This window comes from Dermacentor andersoni, chromosome 10 (assembly GCF_023375885.2).
Source record: "Dermacentor andersoni chromosome 10, qqDerAnde1_hic_scaffold, whole genome shotgun sequence".
Taxonomy (NCBI): domain Eukaryota; kingdom Metazoa; phylum Arthropoda; class Arachnida; order Ixodida; family Ixodidae; genus Dermacentor; species Dermacentor andersoni.
The window spans coordinates 14,025,032-14,046,830 of record NC_092823.1 but is presented as its reverse complement, the minus strand read 5'-3'; the positions used below and the strand labels follow the sequence as shown (position 1 = coordinate 14,046,830).

The 21,799-nt window shown below is 42.8% G+C and overlaps 2 protein-coding genes and 1 non-coding gene across 3 annotated transcripts; 1 reads left to right on the top strand and 2 right to left on the bottom strand.

Annotated features, from left to right (window-relative positions):
- Positions 1 to 236: 236 nt before the first annotated feature.
- On the bottom strand, positions 237 to 8,032 carry LOC140213617 (BEN domain-containing protein 5-like). The gene is made up of 4 exons (XM_072284867.1): positions 7,690 to 8,032; positions 4,465 to 4,530; positions 1,132 to 1,351; positions 237 to 362 (listed from the first exon to the last, which is right to left on the bottom strand). The coding sequence occupies exons 1-4, from the start codon at positions 7,855 to 7,857 to the stop codon at positions 253 to 255; spliced, it is 564 nt and encodes a 187-aa protein (XP_072140968.1). The 5' UTR covers positions 7,858 to 8,032; the 3' UTR covers positions 237 to 252.
- TRNAF-GAA (transfer RNA phenylalanine (anticodon GAA)) lies at positions 3,981 to 4,055 on the top strand. The gene has a single exon. It is a non-coding gene; the product is annotated as a tRNA-Phe (tRNA).
- Positions 8,033 to 13,866: 5,834 nt separating the features above from the next.
- LOC140213412 (uncharacterized) lies at positions 13,867 to 18,246 on the bottom strand. The gene is made up of 4 exons (XM_072284630.1): positions 15,031 to 18,246; positions 14,678 to 14,933; positions 14,374 to 14,441; positions 13,867 to 13,890 (listed from the first exon to the last, which is right to left on the bottom strand). Exons 1-4 carry the CDS (start codon positions 15,115 to 15,117, stop codon positions 13,867 to 13,869), a joined length of 435 nt encoding a protein of 144 aa, XP_072140731.1. The 5' UTR covers positions 15,118 to 18,246.
- Between the last annotated feature and the right edge of the window lie 3,553 nt (positions 18,247 to 21,799).

Genomic DNA, 21,799 nt, shown 5'->3' with positions numbered 1-21,799 from the left:
CGTTCTCTTTTGTGTATGCTACATGAAAATGTTCTCTTCAGCTATGCAAAAGACGCTATTCTTATTTAGCTACATTGTACAAGTGTTCTCATTTGTGTTGAACGAGTTCTTTTGTTCATGCAATATTTCTGATGAAGTTGCACACAGTAACATCGTCTGCCAACACTGCAGCGAGTGAATTTCAATCGCACAGTCGAGCAATGATCCAGCTCCAAAGAGGACACTTTTTAGGGCACGCAGCACAAACCATCTTTATTTGGCATCACGCAGCATGGTGGCCCGGTGCTTGTTAAAGTCCTTGAGCCTCCTGGCCTCCGTGTCCACAGCGCTTGGATGTTTCGCCACAAAGTGCTCGTATGACTCTGCACAAAAAATGCAAACAAAGCATGCTCTGTTAGATTCCACAAGCCATTGGAACTGACATGCACAGTAGGTGGCTCCACTGCGTAACTGATTGGGCTAGTTCTGGCACGATATTGAGTGTAAAGCGTGAACATCTCACAGAGAAACTGCAAAAATAGAACACGGAGGCTTATGAGTTTTTTTACCAACGTAAATTGATATTTGAACATTAACCACAGCAGTTGAAAGCAAGCGCTCGTCCTCGCATTGTCTTGTTCCCATTTCTGTGTAATGTTCGTGTTTTACAAACAATATAAATGGCTGCAGAATTGCAATAAAAGACCACAGAAATAGTCTAATACATTTCCACACATATTTTACATTAAATTGTCAAGTATATACCAGCTCATGCAAGTGACTACACAAATTACACAGCTTTTCGCTACCGCACCGCGGAATATGCAGATGGAAAACACTGCATAGATGCCAGTGCAGAACTATTAATAGGAAAGATTAATGCACCTATAATACCACTATAGAAACTAAGTGATAGATTTTGTTAGTGAGAGCGCATCACTAAATATGCACATACAGCTATGCATGCCCCTGATGTGTAGATGTAAACTATGTCGGCCCATATAAGAAGATCACCTCTATACAACCCCATCTTACCGACAGCCCATTATATTCGTGCAGAAATAGCACCATGCGATAGGCATTGCTCCTTTAACTTCAAAACACTTCGCAATCGTTATGAAAACATGAGCTAGCAGGACAGGGTCTACTTACTTCGAACTGCACCAAGTTTTTCTGGTGTTAATGCTGGCTTTGCCTCGCCACCTTCCTTCAGTTTGCGCATGCAAATTTTGCCCGTCACACTCCTGCCGACCAATTCATGTGGCTGCCACAGGCACCGGGCAACCTCTCTGGCAAATGTGCTGTCTGTCTTTGCTTGATTGACCCACGTCCACTTGTTGGCACAGATAAATAGGCCATTTCCAATGTGAACCTACGAAAGATAAAAATTGCAAGAGATTAATTACTCAAATACAAAAGAGCATATGTACTCTCAGAAAAAGTCTCTGTTCTTGATATAATGGATAAAAAAGGTAACAGTTATTAAGGAAAAGTAGGTTGCCAAACAGTGATGGCACTCAAGGATAAAACCAAGATATATGCAAAAGGTTCAAAGTTTACGCCCCGACTGTAGGAAGCCCTAGTCGATGAAGCTTCACTGATAATGGCCCAGGGACAGCAATTCTACCTCGGAGGATTCACCACATTTAATCCCACAGTCAGCGACAAGCACCTTTTGTACGGGATATACTAGTTTTTATTTAGACTTGAGAAAAAGTCTAGGGAAGCAGATGGGAAGAGTAGAAAACCACAGTAAAACTTATTGCACGCTTAAGGAGCTGCTTTGTCCCAGAGCTAGCAATCTTACCCTTGAGGCTGAAAACAGTTCTTGCAGTACCCCAGTGAGCTCAAATTACACATGCGGTGAAAGAAGGGGTGTAATACAGTAAAACCTCATTCATTCAAATTTCACAGGACTGGAACTAAATTTTGAATTAACCAAATGTTGAATTGTTAAGGGTATGAAAAGAAAAAAAACAAATGTTCACACCAACACACTTTTATACTGAATCAATCCGCAAATCCTGTTTCTACTTCACGTATAAGCAGTGCAGGAGCTGCAGATGTCATTTCGCGACTGATCATGCTGCTCGCAGCGGCAAGGGCCTTGAGGAAGTACTTTCTTTGCAGTGCAGTCATAGCACAAGACGTGGCCGCATCTTTGTCGGAGGCATGCTATTCACTACCACATGTCCATCCCGATAATTTTTTCACCACTGAGCTGGCTGTACAACAGATTGTACAACAATCTCAATGTAACTGGCTGATTGGATGCAAGCCTGGCCACAGTACAATCACTATCCTCGATAGCCACCATGTTTGTGAGACAGCATGCATTGCACCAAGTCACAATGAACTACTACTTGTCACAACAGCTGCGAACGAAACCGTGGTCATGATCATCACGACTACAGAGGGCAATTATGCAGTTCTGAAGGCAGGTGGCCAATGCAGTGTCATGCAAGGCAGCTAGCAAATGCGAGAATAAAGACACAACAAGGCATGACACATTTTGGCATCCCTGTACAATTTCCCCCAATGACAAGGCAATGTTGACTTGCTGTGTCATTTCAGTTGGACACTGGCACTGCTTTTGCTCTTTTGCATTGCACAATAGTCGCACACCTTGCTCAGAGCCCGAGTCATTAGGCAATACCTAATGTCACATGCAGTGCTGAACTAATTGAATAGAAGTACTCATCCTCTGGAGGAAAAAAGAAATGTCTTACAATGCAGAAAGGATGACAGGACAGAAAGGGCACTAGTCTTCAACTGGTTTCATGGCATTGAAAAAAAAAGCTGTTAAATGTTACACAATAGCATAAGCAACTGTTCAACACACACATGGTACTTTCACCAAACCACATTCCACGCACATGTAGGATACCACCGTTAGCATGGGTTTTTCTTTATTGGGTAGCGCAACAGATGCAGGACTTAAACTATATCAGATATCTTTTATGCAATGAGCTTCCTGCAACATTCTGCATTACTCTATTATTTTTTCTCTCCTAGAACGTATGCTGCCAGTTCCTTATGGTATAGTGACAAGGGCACAATGTAAACGCACCTGTCTACTAAGTACTTAATATGAACAGCTTCTGTTACACCACATGTCAGCTGCTGTCCGGCCCCGCCCCGATACTGCACTGGTCAAACAAAGGTGCAACCACACTTTCTACAATGGCACGCTACCGACTAACTGCCAAATTTCTTTACATTGTTATGCTCCCGTAGCCAATCATTCAGGCATCATCCTGTTTGTCCTACATAGAGAATCTAAAGCACTGCAGGTGTAATTGCCCGATGATGCACGAGACACAATCAACAAACTTATTTTCACGCCTTTTTTCGCAGTGGAGTTTGGCATCATCATTTGGGTTAGTCATCCAGCATACCTTTGCTAGCTTGTTAGGTGCAGAGAATACTAGTTGTACATTCAATCGCTGGCCAATCTTTTTCGAGTTGTGTGATAACTTATGTATTTAATAAAAAGAAAAGCCTCGCAGTTGAAAAACAATTTGTCCTGGTCTGGAACTCGAACCTGGGACCACTGCCTTTCCGGGGCAGCCGCTCTACCATCCGAGCTAACCAAGCGGCTAGTAGATGGCAGGGCGAAGTCAAATTTGTCGACAACTCGAAGCAAAGGCAAGAGTTTGACCTAATAGTTCTACAGAAACCCGCAAGTTGGAGAGAAGTAATTAATAAAGGGTAAAGCAGACATCCAACCGTTCATAGCAATTGCCAAGATATTCTTGCAGAAAAAAAAGGGGTTGATTAGCAGTCGAGAAAATTTAAACCAAACTTGATTTTTGCTCTCTTTTCTCGTACTGAATGTTGCCTACAGTCGTGGCTGCGAATGATTTGCGGTTGCGGATTATCAATGCCTTGGCACGCCCCTATTTACCTTGCGGTTTTCCGCAGAAATATTAGGTAAAACTCTTGCCTTTAATTGCTTCGAGTTGTCAACAAGTTCGACTTCGCCCTGCCATCTGCTAGCCGCCAGGTTAGCTCAGATGGTAGAGCGGCTGCCCCGAAAAGGCAGTGGTCCCGGGTTCGAGTCCCGGACCAGGACAAATTGTTTTTTAACTGCGAGGCTTTTCTTTTTATTAAATACATAAGTTATCACACAACTCGAAAAAGATTGGCCAGCGATTGAATGTACAACTAGTATTCTCTGCACCTAACAAGCTAGCAAGGGTATGCTGGATGACTAACCCAAATTATGATGCCAAACTCCACTGCGAAAAAAGGCGTGAAAATAAGTTTGTTGATTGTGCCTTTATTAATCTTTATATGCACTGCGAATGAACTTGAAATACTAGCACGTCAGCACCTGTTATTTCTTCAGAACACTGCTGTACTGGCTGCTTTGACAACTGCATACACTAAACTCCACAGTTAGTACCGAGTAAAGTACTCGGCACATATTTTCGTTTATAATGACATAAACTAGTTTCATTGAGATAAGCAAACACAGCTTGCCTTTCCACCAACTGGTGTGAAGAGTGGAGCTTCCACACCCAGCTCTGCACGTACTGGGACTGGCCCCTGAAATAAAAGCAGCACACCTATGTGGTTAGCCAACCTACCTTTCCTAGTATTTCTGTTTTACACAAAAAATATCAAACCTGACATTAGAAAGAATACCCTACAGAAGACTGCATACAATAAGCATGCATAATCAGTGAATGTGATTATATCTCATTTCCACACTGCTTGTGCATCAAGCACGTGCTATAAGACTAGCCAGCATCGCCACTGGCAAAAAGTACACTACAAACTACGTAAGCAGAACCTATCTGGAGATACATTAAAAGTTTTTTTTTTTTATAAATGGTTCTTCAATGCTATAAACACAAATTTTCCCACGCCAAACAAGTTCATTAGTGTAGCATTCAATTAACACATAGTCAAACCTCAGGATAGCAAAAGCCTGAGACAATATTCTGGCCACAATGAAATAAGGTTTTCAGCTGTTGGAGAATTGTGAAACAATCCCCAAGCTTTGTTTTGATTTTTGAGGGCTTTCCTAGATTCGTCATTCCACCATGGGTTGCGACGATTCGTTGCCAGTCCGTTAAATTGTTTAATACATTTTGTTGCAGCATCAATAACACAATTAGTTAGGTATGCCACAGCATCATCTACGTTAAAATCAGAATTGTCATCACCGCCTAAATATAAGAGTTCTCGGAAAAGTTCCCAGTTTGCAGATTCGAGGTTTCATCAAAGAAAATGCGGACAGCATGCATCTGGTTTTGTTACCTTTAATGTAATTGGGAAGTTGTCACTCCCATAGGGATTCTTCAGAACAGACCACTCCGGGTACGGAAATAGTGAGCTCGAAACTATGCTCAAGTCTATGGACGAGTATATTTTATGTGTAACAGTGTAGTATGTTGGTTCTTTTTTGTTCAATAAGCATGCACCTGAAGAAAACAAAATTTTCTATCAGGCGCCCACACGCATCCGCACATGTGTTGCCCCACATGGGCCTATGTGCATGTAGATCACCGCGACTACATATGGTGGAGGAAGTTCATCGATCAAGCTGTGAAACTCTGCTTTAGTAAGTTGACAGGAAGGGGAGACGTACATCAAACTAACCGTGATTAGCTGACCAAATAGCACAGCTCGTAATGCAACTGCCTCGAGGGGGGTTCAGAGATTTATTTGCAGACATTCAACGCCCTTATAGACTATTACGGCTACACGCACTGAGAAGGCGAATGCATCATCACGGACTTTGCGGAAAGTGGCATATTGCCTTAGAAAGTTGGTCTGCATTAATTTTAGGTGTTTCTTGTACACATGGCACCTTTGGAGTGAATTTGCGGAGGAGTTCTTTAACATCGTCAAGGTTGTGAAGAAGTCCGCTCACGTTCCATTGTAATATTTGCGTATCCATATGGGAACGAGGTTAGTGCTGTGTGTCTAACAAGAAAAGTTAGGTTACAGGGCCCTTTGCCGGTCCCATAATGCGATGTTTCTCTGTTATGGAACGGTCAAGATTCTCGCCGCTCCTAAGGCGCTGGTGGTGCCGTTTGACTAAGTGTTGTGTCCATCGCCTCCTGCGAGGCGCTGGACACCGGCTCTTGAGAGCGATTTGTTTGTCGAGAAAGCCTCTTAAGTGATGAGGCCTTTGAGGCCACCAGCCCAGAGGTCGATGGCCCCTTGATCTCGGACGGTGGAACAGCGCCAGCTGCAACCGCCCAGGGGGCAGGTGACGGCACTGCCGGCTCACTGTGTACGGGCCGGACAGCCGCTGGAGGCAGATGTGGCACTGCCCCGACGCGCCACTTTGGCAAGAAGGATACATGCCTGCGTGCCTCTTTAAACGAAATTTGCTCTTTGATTTTGATTGCCATTGTTTCTTTTCCTTTTTTCCAAGATGGGCAGGACCACGAGTACGCAGGGTGCTCCCCTTCACAATTCAGTGTGCAGTGTTCGCGCATGACTCGGACGGATGTTCATGGTCGCTGCCATTTGGCACAGGTTATTCAGCCATAGCAGTTCTGGGAACTGTGGCCGAACCTTTGACATTTAAAGCATCGGAGGAAATTTGGTATATATGGCCTGACCCTGATCTTCACATAGCCTGCCTCGATTGTTTCAGGCAGAACACCTGAGCCGAATGTGAGAATAAGATGCTTAGTCTGTATTTCTTTACCATCGCACCTCATCTTGATTCGTTTTACACTGATCACATTCTGGTCACCCCAGCCTTCAAGTAGTTCAGCCTCTGTCAGATCAATCAGGTCACTATCAAATACAACACCACGGCTGGTGTTCATGGTACGATGCGGCGTCACATTCACTGGAATGTTGCCAAAAGACAAGATTCGGCAGCCTTTCATATTGATTTTTATCTCGGAGTTCTAAAAGAAGATCTCCACTAGGAAGTTTGGAAAGTTTATAGCCTTGACCAAGAACATCGGTTATTGATTTCGACACCAGAAAAGGAGATCATTCTCACTGACATTGCGGTTTTCTCGGAATGTATGACATGGAATTTGGGAAAGTTTTCAGTATGTTGGCCATAGAAGCTAAATACTTCTTCGGTGCGCCCTCGTTTATGAGGGTGATCAGCAAGTGGGGGAAAAGAACATGCCATAAATATATGCGGAAATTCGGCAGCACCGCCAACCACCGACCTCCATATGGAGCCCAACAAGGGGATGATGCAAGACCGTGAAAAAACACATCCTGCAGGCACCAGCTGTACGTACCCTACTATAACCAAATCTGTTATAACCAAGGTTGGCTATCCCACACAAGGTTAACCCTTGCTGTTTGGAAAAAGTGGAAGAGGAAGCCAAGAGGAAACAGGGAAGATCGAAAGCAAGAGAAAGACAAAGATTAGAGAGGAGGATAGGAAAGGGCAACTACAGATTTCTCCCGGGTGGGTCAGTCTGGGGTTGCCGTCTACGTGAAGCAGAGGCCAAAGAGGTGCGTACTGTGCCTTCTGAGCAGGAGGTAGATAGCTCTATCCGCATAGCACGATTCTCATATTGAGTTGGCATAAACTAGTATACAAAGTACGATTCGAAAATTCAAGCAGACCAACTGCAAGTGCATTCATGGCAATGTTAGTTCCTCAGTATGACACAATGTTTAACAAGAGGAAATAAACACTTCGTTAGGCTTTGTCTAGCAAGCATAGCGGCTTAGCAGGTGCAAATTATCAGGATAAATCTATACACTCACATGGGTGGAAGGCACATGGCTGGCTACCTGGCTGCCTGCCACCTCTTCTCTAGGCCTAAGGACGCAGCTGGGCTTTGCAGACTCGCAATGAGCTGGCAGTGCCCCATCCATTGGGGCAGTGCCGAGATCCAAATCCTGAACACAAATAGCAAGTTGATAGCACATCATAGCAACGAGTACCTCAAGGGTGTACAATAGATGCAGGTTAGAGAACAAATACAACTGAGCAATACAGTGTGGCAGCCCATGCAGAACACCAAAAAATAATTATGCAGATCCAAGACACACTGGAGTCAACGTGAAGCAAAGTCTTAGTGACATGCTTAATGAAGTGCTATAAAAGTAAAGGTGCATATAATAGTGTTTACTTTCACCCTGTGGGACCTGTAATTTTAATTATGCAATGTTTATGTTTGTTCACCATAAACATATGTGCGCAAGTGTCTCATGCAATTTCTTTTTCTTTATGCACTACACTGCTCACAGGTTATGCCATATTGCAAATGCCAAACAAAGCAGATGCAGATACACATTGTGAGATGTCTACGGCATGCAGCGATGCAACAATGACAAAAGCAACATCATGATGTTTGTATGGCACACATCTAGCTAAATTTAATGATTCTGTACCCCCTTGGGTCACAGTGGCACATGCCGAATGCCTAAACCCAAGGTGCCACTGGATATAACATGTTATTCCATTAAGAGGTCAGTGTGATTTAAAAATACCTTCAAGTCATCATTATACCCACATCTTAAATAGCAACTTTCTTTTTATCCAGAATATAGCATGCTAACTGGCATTAGTGAGTCCGAGAGCGTACAGAGCTATGTCAGCCCAAGTGCTGGAGCCTGCAATCTTTGCATATAAACCTGCATATACATATCCACAATCATACCTACAAAGATACTACAGCAGCAGCAACCATGCCAAACACAGGCTTAGGAAAAGGGGAGATAGAAAAATATAGGAAAAAAGCTTAGCTTCAAGAAAAAAGTGCTCGCAATCCAAAACAGCTAAAGACAATGTTCACTAGGTCATCTTATTCTGCTAAAAATTAACAAGACAGTGCTTTCGCCCACTCACTTCAGCATCCGCTCTCTTAGATAAAGTGGCGAAAGCAACAATATCATTTATAGTCCCGTGGCTGCTACATTAGGCTTGCAAAGTACAAACCAAATGCGTACAAATCTGTCTTCGTTCTGGCTGTTCAGATTTCCAGATCTTAATTTTTCGCAGCCCCATGCAAAACACACTAGCTGGGCTTTCATGTATTGTGTATACATACCTCATACAGCGTGGTAGACTCTTGTTGATCAATCGCCATTCGGGAGTTTTCCTGAATGAAATTATCCTGAAATCCAGGAACCAACCACATTGCAATTACCACCACACATCAATTCTTTAAATGTGTAGGCCACAGACTTATCAGCATTAGCATATGAACTATAAAGAAGCTATGCGAAGTGTCTAAGAGCAATGGCAAAGTTCTTTTTGAGCCCTTTTCTGAAATTAAACAGGGCCTAACCTGCCACCTTCCTTGCCAATGGCTCAGAACACATAGATCTAGACCGAGAAGCAAGAAGCGTGCTTGTCATCTATTACTTAAACATATGTCTGGGCTAGAAAAAACGATTGCTTGGGAGCAGAATGTAGGAATGACACAGCACAACAGGAAAGAGAAACATCAAACACTGATTGTTCATTTGGTTGCTGCATGGGGACACCCTGAAGTGTGTGCATTCTTCAGTCTAAATTCAATGCAAGCTTACCCAATATTTGAAGCTTTAAACCACGTAAAAATTTGTGTCACACTACATGGTGCTCTTCAGCTGAATGCATAAGGTTATCTTGCTGGCGGAAATACTACGGCCCATGTGTTGCCTCATGTGTGACAACTATGCAACACTGCAGAGCACTACATGCTATCACTACTGTTGAGAACTAGTAAAGCCCCAGAAACTTGTAGTGAATAATTATACTATTGCATATTGCTGCGCTGGAAGAAAAACACCAGCTTTTTAATTTGTATAGGTCAAAATGTTCACAAGTATACCAACTCGTACTTGCTCCACGCTTATTTCACAGGCATAGGAGGGTGCTAGTGAGTAATGATAGGTGCAAGGATGTGTGTATGAATGGGAGTGGTAACAAGCTTGAGGGGACGTATGGATAACAGCAAGTGCTGATAAACACGACTATGAATGAAATTTGGTGGCAGCGAGTTTCAGTGAATGCGAGTATAATAGGTGGCTGTCCACAAGTGCGAGTGAATGTAATGTGAGTGAATGGTTGTGGATGCAAGAATTATCACGACGGGGTACCATTAAGTGTCAATGCAAGCAACTGCAAATGCCACATGATACTGTATACCATTTTGTATTGCACTATGCGGGAATAGATTTTCTTTCTTTCATGAATGCAAGTGCCAATGACTGCGAGTGAGTGCATAGCCTCCAAATATATAGGCGAGCAAGTATGAGCGAGTATCTGCTTTTTCTGCCCATGGCTGTTTAATGCAAAGGAGATATAATTAATAACCTGGCCTTTGGACGTGAATCCCAAAGATTATGAGAAAAGCCATGTAAAGGGCTCCAGATACTTTTTTAAAACCTCAGGTTCGTCAATGTACACATAAATTGATGCATGAGCTGTTTTGAATTCTGGCTTGATTGGATTGCGGCTCACAACACTGATAATTATTTCTTTTTACTTTGTGCTCTGTGGTAGGACGTCGCAGTGGCTGAACCACAGTGGTGGGTATAACTTTAGCTAAATTTGAAACGGAAGTAACAGCTAGTGCTACGGGCACTTTCCTGTGTCGTATATTTTTTCTCCCTTGTTGTTAGTGCTGTTATGTTTATTTGACAACGAATGCCAATTCACTCAATTTGCCACTCTGCTAATTATACTGCTACTGCATTGAAACATAACCCTTAATGAAAGTTTACACATTATTTCTTGCACTGCGAAATACATTTTTATTTCAGAAAACAATTGTAATGATCTTGTCGCTGAGAAATCTACACTGCAGACATATAGACGCATTATGGGAAAGATTTAAAGCCATTGTATCCCACTGCATCAATAACTATATTCCAATAAGAACCAAATAAACTAATAAAAATAACCCATGGATAACACGTGATGTCATTCATGCAAAGCGCAAAGTGAAGCGACTAAGACAATTGCTCAAAACAAAAAAAAGCCCTCAACATAAACGTAAACTCACGTGTGCTGTCAATGAAATGAAAGCAAAGATTAGTACAGCAAAAGCACATTTCTTTTCAGTTACGCTTCCTAACTTTTTAAAGCATTCCCCTGCAAAGTTTTGGAAGTATTTTAGCCCCCAAAAACAAAGCAACACTCTCAATTCTCAGGAACAAAATTTAAGTTTTGCAAATTCATTAAATACATACTTCCAGTCTGTGTACACTGCTGACGATGGTCGCATTCCGGAGGTGAATCACTACAACCAGAGACCACTAGGCATGCCAACGATAACTGAGTCAGGAGTCCTGAACTTATTACTATCAATAGACACAAAAAAAGGAAACGGCCCGGACAATATTCCCAACACTTTTCTTCAAAGATATGCCGAAGTCAACGCGAAATATCTACATCTAATATTTAACAAATCCTTATCAACATGTAACCTTGCAAAGGAATGGAAAATAGCGAAAGTAATCCCCGTTCATAAAGCAGGAAGCAAAAGTGATGTTGGTAATTACAGACCAATATCGCTAACGTCCACTGTAGGGAAATTATTAGAGCATATCATATTAAAGCACATCACGAACTATCTAGAGCAAGCAGAAATATTATCGCCTATCCAGCATGGCTTCCGGCGGGGACTTTCAACAATAACCCAATTACTTGAAGTAATGCATGACTTATCCCAAAGCATTGATAATCAAAAACAAGTTGACTTAATAGCATTAGATTTTTCAAAGGCGTTTGATAGAGTAACCCATCGAAAACTAATCAGCAAACTGAAAACAACTTTAGGCGATGGTTCTATTGTCAATTGAATTGAAGATTACCTAACCAACCGGTTTCAGTATGTTGTTGTTAACAATGAAATTTCTTCCATTGTACCAGTTACATCGGGGGTGCCTCAAGGGTGTGTCCTTGCTCCCACTTTATTCCTTATATTTATTAATGATTTACCCTCTAACATCCGCGTTAAAATGAAGCTTTTTGCCGACGACTGCATTCTTTATAATGAAATTAACTCTATGAATGACCACGTTGATTTAAACAGCGCCCTTCACGATGTAGTGAAGTGGTGTAAAAAGTGGCAGATGGAGCTGAACATTAAAAAAACTGCCTTTTTATCTATAACCCGCAAAAAACATAGGTCAGACTTCGAATACACAATCAATAATATACCGCTCACCCGAGTTCATGAGCTTAAATATCTTGGCTTGATCATTTCACATGACCTAAGATGGGAATCTCATATTAACAGTATCATACCATCTGCTTTAAAACGGCTGTTCTTCCTCAGAAGAAGACTTCGAGCTGCGCCACCGGAAATTAAACTGCTATCATACAACGCATTTATTCGCCCAGTTCTCGAATATGGTAACACAATTTGGTTTCCTTATACACAACAGCTTATTAACAAACTAGAAGGAGTGCAGCGAAAGGCAATTAGATTCATCTTTAACAAATACAAGAATAGCGATTCACCTACCCAACTGCTAAAACAAGCCGGTATTCCTACTCTGCGAAACCGCGCCAAGCTAGCAAGACTAAAATTATTGTTCCAATTGATACACAATGCATTACGAATAAATACTTCGTTGTATATATCCCTAGCTGACACCAGACCTTCCCGCCATAAGCATTCATTAACACTTAAAGAATATGCATTTCGCACTGACTGTTTTAGATATTCGTTCTTTCCTCTTGCAATAAGAGAATGGAATAGCCTGGACCCCTTTATAACGACTAACACATCGTTGCCGAAATTTATAACCCTTGTAGAAGAGCTGTTGTGCAATAATTAGATTACGTTAGCCGGAAATAACACCACTCAAGTCATTGTATAAAATGAAATCTGTATGAGCATTGTATTTGCCTATGTAATTTCACCCCCTTTTGCCAAATGAAATGTACCCTTGTTTTATTTCCTACCATATGTGTAAATCTGCTTTGTGTCGATTGCAAATATTGTTGAAATCATGTAAACCTGTTTTTATCGCTATTTGTGAGTGTATAATATATGCCCAACCTGTAAAAATCCCGCTGGGATTGACAGTATCTGAAATAAATAAATATTAGCAGGATTCCATGCATTGCACAATAATGCTACCTAGTGCTCACCAGTGATACAGAAGCTAGACTGTACACAAGCAGGAATGTGCAAAGAAGCAAAGAAAAGCTTATCCACAGTAACTAGTATATAGCCATACGTACAGTATTACGTGCACTAACATGCAAGAAATGTGCATAGCGCATAACAAAGCCGCACATATGCAAACTAGAAATGCTGTTGAGTAACACACACTCCCCATTCCTTGGTTTGATTACCTTAAATTATAATTCAGCATAAAATATACGACACCAAAGCTCAATACCATCAAGTTTACACTAGCATTTCGTGGTAAGTTAGATTTGTTTTAAAGTTGACTACATAAATAATGAGCAATGCATAATGCATAGTCATTTCTAACAAATAAATATACCAATGCCAATGAAGTTCTCACCTCACATGGCTTCATGGGAGCTTCCTGGACCGTTTGCTGTAAATCAGCGCTGCAAACATTTGCAGCACAACCCTAAAGGGCAATTGAAGAACAGTACAGTTATCAGAAGTCCATTTACATTTTCTCCAATAGGCACTGGTAAAAGAGTAAGGCCATTAAGGCTTGTAGGGTTTTGTTTTTGACACAAAACTTTACTGCAAATTAAAAAGTTTAGCTGCTTTAGACAAATTGCTGTAGCTATTAGATTCCCACGTGCTTAGAGATATGCATTGATAATTGTGCAGTTAAATGCATGGAGGAAGGAAAGATATAGAAGGGAGCATTAGGTCAGGCAGCCAGCCTTGGCAAGCGAACGCTCCATGAAGCCACAGTAGTGGCCCAACATGTGACCTCTTTGGTCGAGATCTGCTAAGACGTTTGGTTCCCAGTAGCTATGCCAATATTTATTCGGTGCACGCTTGTTCAGCTGCCTTGCAGTGGCTCTGCCTGCAGAGTGGGAACACTAAAACCAGCCGCAAACTTCGGCATGCGACCACAGGTTGGGTCACCAGGTTGGCTTCAATCGCGTTGCGGTACGCTCCAACCTATCTTTTTCCTTCCTCCATGGTTAAAGGTAAACAGGCTAAAGTTTTGCAAAATGTGAGATCAGTGCATGATCTCACAATACAGAAGTGTCATTTATTAGTTGTTTATTAGGATGCAGCTAGACTCGTGTACTTAGATCGACAAATATTATTTTGCTGCTGCTTAGATGAGAAATTCTATATCAAGTACTATGGGTGCAAATCATGTCAGCTGCCAAAGAAATGTCATGATAGAAGTGTGATTGTGGCAGCAAAAGGTTAAACTAGATCGTCAAGTAACCAAATTTATAAATCTGTCCATGGGAAACAGTGCATGACTTGATTTGACATTTCAAAATCATGAGATTTTGCTCCCCATAAAATATCAACATGCCACATTACATACCTGTGAAGGCAGCCTTGCCGCACGAACTTCTTTTCTTAGTGCCTCAATTATGGAGGCCTCCATGGAATCTGCATGGTGCACATTTACATAAACAGAATCATAATTGTCACATAAATGTCCACACATAGCACAATTAATTCCACTGACTAGCATTAATCTAAATCCTTAGCTTGCATGCTGAGGCATTTTACTACACCATTCATGCACAAGGACTGACAGCACACTTGTGAGGCGACACAGAATACTGCAAAAATAAATTTCTAAGCAAAGTGACACCGTCATTTAAAAATAAATGATTGCTCACTCATCCTCTCCTCGAGTAAGCTGTGGAGTTTCTGGTTCTGCTGCCGCTCTTCAATCCGCTGCTGCTCGGATATTCTTAACTTGTTTTTGAGCCCTGCAATTTCATTTTCCGCTTTCTTCAGCATCTTCCGGGGCACCAAGTCATCTTCACTGCTGGAGTCCGTATCTCCAGCAGCAGATTTCTTCTCAAGGATCTTCTGCATTCTTGATTTTTTTGCACTTTCTACTCGACGCCGCTTTACCTTTGTTGGTACATCCTAGTAATAATGTAAATGGCAAGAGGAAAATGAAGTTGCATAATATTTGTTTCGGCAAACTTTGCAATTGTTAAAGCATTATTATCATTATTATTACCTTGAGGGCTGGCTTCTGCTTGTGGCGATGTCTCTCACTTGATTGCTCAAACACGTCCATGGGAACAGGCTTGTGCTGCTTTGACATCCTGGCAATCAAATCAGCTTTGCCACCTGAAGGATAATGTAAACAAAATGCTGATTACAATAAAATATGGCATTTGTGATGGTCATCGCAAATGCCATATTAGGCGCTATTAGGTGCCACATTAGGCGCTAAATATAACTGAGGGATTCTACAAGACATACAGAAAAGGAAAAGTAACAAGCGGAAGCAGTAAGTGCCCCAAAACAAGCACACTACAGCATGGGCATTTTGTTGCTTCACATCACATCCGTTAACATGTTGCGTGCTAACGTGTGTTAATTAACACAGGTTAAGTCTTGATGCAGCAGGTTTCCATTCTTTTGAACACATGTCGCACGTGTCAAATGAGAAACATAGGGTCTGTTGAGCTAAAATTTTCGGTAGAGTCGGCAACGAGGCCCAATTTCAGACCAAGTAACGCGTGGCGAGCACATACAAGGCTACATTTTTTTCAGTTATTTTCCCATTTCCTTTATCAATGACATATAAGCCGCCTATGTTATAACCACGATCGCACCGTGAGTTGTATGCTAAGATAGGCCGCGATTATGTGACAATGCCTTACGCCGATTCTATGCCACTCTAGCGCGGTCGGAGCGTCACTATGACCACTGATGCTCCGAGAAGGAATAACGTTGCAAAAGTCATCGCCATAACATCGCAGCACTAATCTCGTCGATCAGGACTCGTTACTATAACTGGACCCAATAAAGGAACGCGCACACAGCGCTGTGTGCATGCTTCATTTAGCGACATAGAGGCTGCATGAAATGCAGCGCAAAGCACCGCGATCTGCACCTGTTACTATAATCTCAGGGGCTTTCCTGAGGCCTCCGTTTGCCTGTTACATGTGCCCTCCTGGAGAAGTACTTGTGAAAAATTCAATATATCGTCGCAACGAAAAAAAAAAAAAAGCACCCAGCTACGAGAAAAGCCCCCCGCGACATCTACAACACCAGTCACAACTTTGCCCTGCGATCGACCCCCGCGAAGCAAATGAAGTGTTGAAAGTTGATATATACTCACATCCCAACACCATGATGTTGCCGGAGTAATACCCTTCGTCGCCTTCGAAGCCTTTTCCATGGTCTCTCCAATAAATGCGCTTGTTGACGCCAAATCGTTCATGTCGTTGGGACTGAAATCCTTTATGAGGCTTACCGAGACGATCGCCTTGCCTCCGTCCTCATATTCCACATACGCGTGCGTCGGCGCTGACATTTCCAAGGAGCAATATAAAAAACACACTAACACAAAGAAATAAATACGAGGCCTACAAAAGTACAAAAAGCAATCAAAAAAGTTATATATATAATTAAAGATGAAGGAACTATACACTGAATACACACATACAAATAAATTAATATAAGCACTTAAAGAGAAAACTTAAAAGAAAAAAGAATCACGGCACTACACTGAAATTAAGCTATATATAGATACAGTAATAAAGAGATAAAAGATAATATAAAAGAGATATAAAAAAGATTTAAAAGAGATATAGAAAAAGGAAATATGAATATATAGGAATAGGAATATAAGAATGAAAAAAAAACGTGGCGTATGCAGAAATATGGCGAGGGAAGCAGCGACGATAGCAGGAGCTAGGGTAGCAGGGCTTTGCACAAAGACGTACACATGCTTTTATAGTCTTGTATGGCTTGTAGTAAATATGCATAGACTGCTGACACCGATGCGAATTTATGGAGGTACTGAATGTGTGTGCTCTGTGTTGCCACACGGCAGTGGAGAAAAGAAAAATTAAAAAACGTTTATGCACAATCTCTAACACATGTCGGCCATGCCGTATTCTCAGTTCCGTCGTCTGCAGGCCGCAAAAGCATAGCCTTTGAGATCTAATACCAATTGAAATTGTCGATGCGCCATGGATTCAATACTACCTATTTGCAATATGCTTAAGGAACCATTTAAATATCGCGTTATCTTATCTTGATAATACCTTTTTGAGGATCCTCAGCGCCGAATTTGACGCCTATGACGTGTTTCTGACTCCCGCAACCACTTCCGCCTTCTGCTGGAAGCAACAGCATGGCCTTCAAGATCAACGTTTATTCCGTTGATGAGGACATCGCTGGGCCGTGGATTTCGACACCACCTGTCATTATTATTGAATCTCCACCCTCACGCGAACCGATTCGCGGAACATAAAGATCTGTTCGTGTCTCACGTGCTTAGGTGTGATAACCTGAATAACCGCAGTGTACGTTATGAATCAAATTTTCGATACGTTTCTTTCCTCCTGTGGTGCATGTGGCCTGCATTTAGTTGCGTGTGCCTGGTACATCGTCAGGGTATTTTTGTCACAGAAGTGATTGAACTTAGAGCCGGAGTAATAGCTCAGGCCTGAGCTGTTAGCAGTTAAAAAATACGGCCAGTATATATTGGTCAAAAAGAAAAAAAAAAAGGTCGTTACTATTTTTATGAGTACTGATACCATTTAAATGTGGCTGATGGTAAGACGTAACAAGTGTCCCAAAGGGGCACTCAAGGTTTATTAACTATTAGGTCCATTATATCTTTCTACCTGCAGCTGTCCCTCTCTTTTTAGCGCAACTCCAAGCTCACGTGATACATCATATACAAAAAATTAGAGAGAGGGGAAGGGAAAGGAGGGAAGGAATACTTTAAACTTCAATTAAGCATCTTGCCTTCGGTATGCGCACGCATGCTTTCAACACATCATGATAATTCTACACTCGAGAGCAAAAGTGCTTAGACGACGGTATTAGCAAAAAGATTTATCGTTTAGCACAGCTCGCGCGCCGTGCGACGCAATCGTCTCAATGAATTACATTAGTCGAACAGGCACCTTCATTTCAGCCTGCATGCCAAGCTACCAAGAAATCGGGCAGAACTCATGTACGATATGACTATCAAAGTATTCGATTAGCCGAAACGCATCTGTGACGCGGGTACCTGCAGCCGGGCTCCTGTAGCTCTCTCGCTTCCTCATGGACACGTTGTGCCTTCTGGCGTCGCCGCCGTGAAGTACGCGCAAGCCCACAGACATGTAAACAGTCACAAAAGTTGGCATCGAACAGGTTCATTGAAGAGCGCGCACAGAATCATTGCACATGCTCACTGGAACGGCCCACCATTTTCAGGCTGCACTATCTTCGGCATCGGTGGATATTCTTGGTGGGTCGATAGCTAGATAGCCTGAAATACTACTGTTCTGACGGGGCCAAGAATGCTGTTCGCATTATTATTCATATTAAACGTTCTCTGCGTCTGGGCTACTTGCTCACGACTTACCTTAATACGCATCAGCCCATCGGAAATATTGATTTCACGTGACCCTAAGGGTATACATTTTTCACAGGTATATATGCCGTCCTCGGCATGCGCACTTTTTATAAAAAAGTGAAGGGCATTTGAGTCGATTGAACAGCCAAAGCCCTGTAAATAATGTAATGCAGTGAATCAACGTTATCTATTGTATCGTCGCATTGAACTATTGACCGTGTAATTCGCGCGAGACGCAATTAAATCACACAGTACCTGCCGCTGTGGCGATAGCTGTGTATGTTTAGATGCAGGCTATTGTTGTATGAAGCTATAGTTGAGGCTGAAAGGGTCCTCCCGGCCACATCACATAGAAAATGTGTATCGCACATAGCCGACTGTACTGTGACTTTTCCTCTGCTCATAAGCTGGGATATGTCTCGGTGAAATGTGTGTGTGGGGAAGATACACTCAACGTAGGAAAGTATATAATAATCGTATCGACGTCGTGCGTGAAGAACTAAGCGCGCACAACGTATCCAAACTCTCAGCGGTAAAAGATACGCCAAACATAACAGCTAGCAGTCCCAAATCTTCAATGCGTACAGCTTCACAAATAACCAAGCACATTTACAAAACTCCTAGTAAAGTTAGTTCGTGATGTCAGTCGGAAAACGCGACTGCCAAATTCAGAATAACTTTCATGCACTACAAAATCTTGCACTATTTATCGTAACAAAATATTGACAAATGTCCTTAAGAATATTTTTTTGGTCTATATAATGCAGGTATTTGTGTCAGGAATGTATCAACGTTTTGGAACATATATATGTATATATATATATATATATATATATATATATATATATATATATATATATATATATATATATATATATATATATGTGTGTGTGTGTGTGTGTGTGTGTGTGTGTGTGTGTGTGTGTGTGTGTGTGTGCAGGCTCAGCGAAAGACTCGAAACGAATGCAAAGGTGCAGACGCGGTGTAGGCGTTGTGCTGTCTGACGAATGTGCACGGTGTGCGTAAGTTTGAGAGGTCCTGAACTGGAGGTATGATCGGTTTCTGGGGCGTAAATGCACACCACAGTTGCGGAGACACATCAGACGCGCGTAAGCGGGGTTTTAACGGTGCTCGATCGTGCTCGTCTGCTGCGTCGTCTGCTGCGCCGCTGCTTCGCACCTGCACCAAGTCGGCACCGACCGTGGAGCGGGTGCAGCAAAATCACGAACCAGCCCTGCGCCTTTCCTGCACTTTTTCAAACGAACGTCGTGGTTCTGCGGGCGTCATTGCTGCACCGCTGAAACGAATGGCAGGGTGCAGCACCTCGCGAACTGGTTCAAGTGGTGACGGCGCTGGCATCGAGGCACCCTACTGACGGCGAATCGAACGTACCAATCGGGGCCACGTGACTACATTCCGAACAGTGAATCTTGGCGGTGAGTGCACGCGTATCCTGACAGTTGCTTTGTTCTGCTGTTCTGCGGTTGTGTACGCTTTCCTTTGCTTAGCTTTTTCTTACTCCGTACCGTGGTCTCTTCGCGCCTATCAATGGAGCCTCCCGCTCGGAAGAGGAAAATGTACCTCCACGATGGCCAACCTTTTCACGTTCCCTCATCGACACGCCGCTATAGGTTGCGTCACATGTCACAGCCGGTTGCGCAAGGGCATGCTTCGAACATTGCCGAGCCTGATCTGTCCTGCTCGTTTGACGACTGTCCGCTACTTTCAGACGATGAAATCGGCGCATCGTCAGCTGGCCGTCAGACTGACAATGCATGCCCGGCCCCAGACGAAGGCAACGAAAGCGGGCAATCCGACCCAGTACCGCCGATAGACGTTGCCCAAGCGCTCGCAACGGCTCTGCGCGAGTATGGCACGGGCACCCTTCCTGGATCCACAACAACAAAAGCTGCTGCAGTCGTAATGATTCTAGCTTTTGTTGTTGCGCATGGGCTGCCTTGGGACACCGTGGACGGGTTGTTGCGTCTCATCGAAGCATTGTTTGGATTTCAAGGTGACATGCTGCCTCGAAGCAAGTATCTACTCAGGAAGTTGTGGAATCCAACGATGCATACGGCCGTGAATCGCCATTACTACTGCAACATTTGCGGAAGTCAACTAGAGCAGCTAAGTTCAGAGACAATGCGCTGTCAAGCATGCCAAGCAGATATGAAAGTCTCGCTATTGAATAACGCAGGTTGCTTTTTCAGCATCTTGAACATCAAGCAGCAAATTGGTCAGTCAATAGCAAAGTTTAAGGACCTTCTGTTCGCCCAAATGGAAAAAATAGAGCAAGGATTGCAATGCGATTCAGTGAGTGACATCACCAGTGGTGCCTTTTACAAGAGTCTTAGACAGAGTGGCAAGATATCCCACAAGGACTTGACGCTCACATTCAACACTGACGGAAGCCCTGTTTATAAATCGTCGAAAGCGTCTGTGTGGCCCATCCAGTTCACTATAAATGAACTTCCGCCAGGTGCGCGCCGCCAAAGGCCTGTTCTGGCTGGATTGTGGTTTGGCCACAAACATCCAGACATGATGGTGTTTATGGAAAAATTTGTGGAGGCATTGCAGGCTGTTGGAACTGTTGTGTGGCAGCATGGAACAGAAACGGTTAGATCTAAAGTTCATTCCATCTGCTGTTCAGTTGATGCACCAGCCCGTGCAGCAGTGACAAACCAGACACAGTTCAATGGAAGGTTCGGCTGCTGCTGGTGCCTGACCTGTGCAGAACAAATCGAAGGTATGGCGTTTTTCACATTGCTCATGAATTATTAGCTCTCTCTGATTCCGATGTGCCCGCTAGTTGAGTGACCCTACGCCATTTTGTCATAAGGATGTGTTGGAAAATGTCTTGGCACGATAACTAGTCTTAGACTCAAACATTGCAGATCAAAGTTGTTTTCACGTTGGCTTCTATAATGTTTTACTTTGTGTGATGATACCTTCTAAGCATACTTGCGACTTCCTTGCATTGGGTTTTCTTTTTAAGCTAGTTTATGGAATGCGTAAGTTCTGTCCATGTTTTGACAGTGCGGTGCATGCTCTGCATTATGTTGTGTTTTACAGCATCCATAGAGGAGTGGTGTGTAAGTTCTCTCTGCTCCGGCGTTCACCTATTTGAAGTGCAACTGCTATGCAACAACTTTATAGTGGGGGGACACAGTGCTGCATTGTCGATTTACACTGTGGGCATTAGCTTGTAACAAAAGGTAGCACAGTACAGAGGCAGTAGCATTTAGTGTATTGATTAAACCGATCTATTCGGGCTTACTTTATAGGTACTGATGGGCTAGTTGGGTACCCATGATTTTGGTGAAGCAGTGCACTTGGAAAAAAAGGACTGCTCTTGGACATTTGGACATACATCACTGCATGTGTATGTCTTCATAATTCATTTTCATGTGAATTTGTG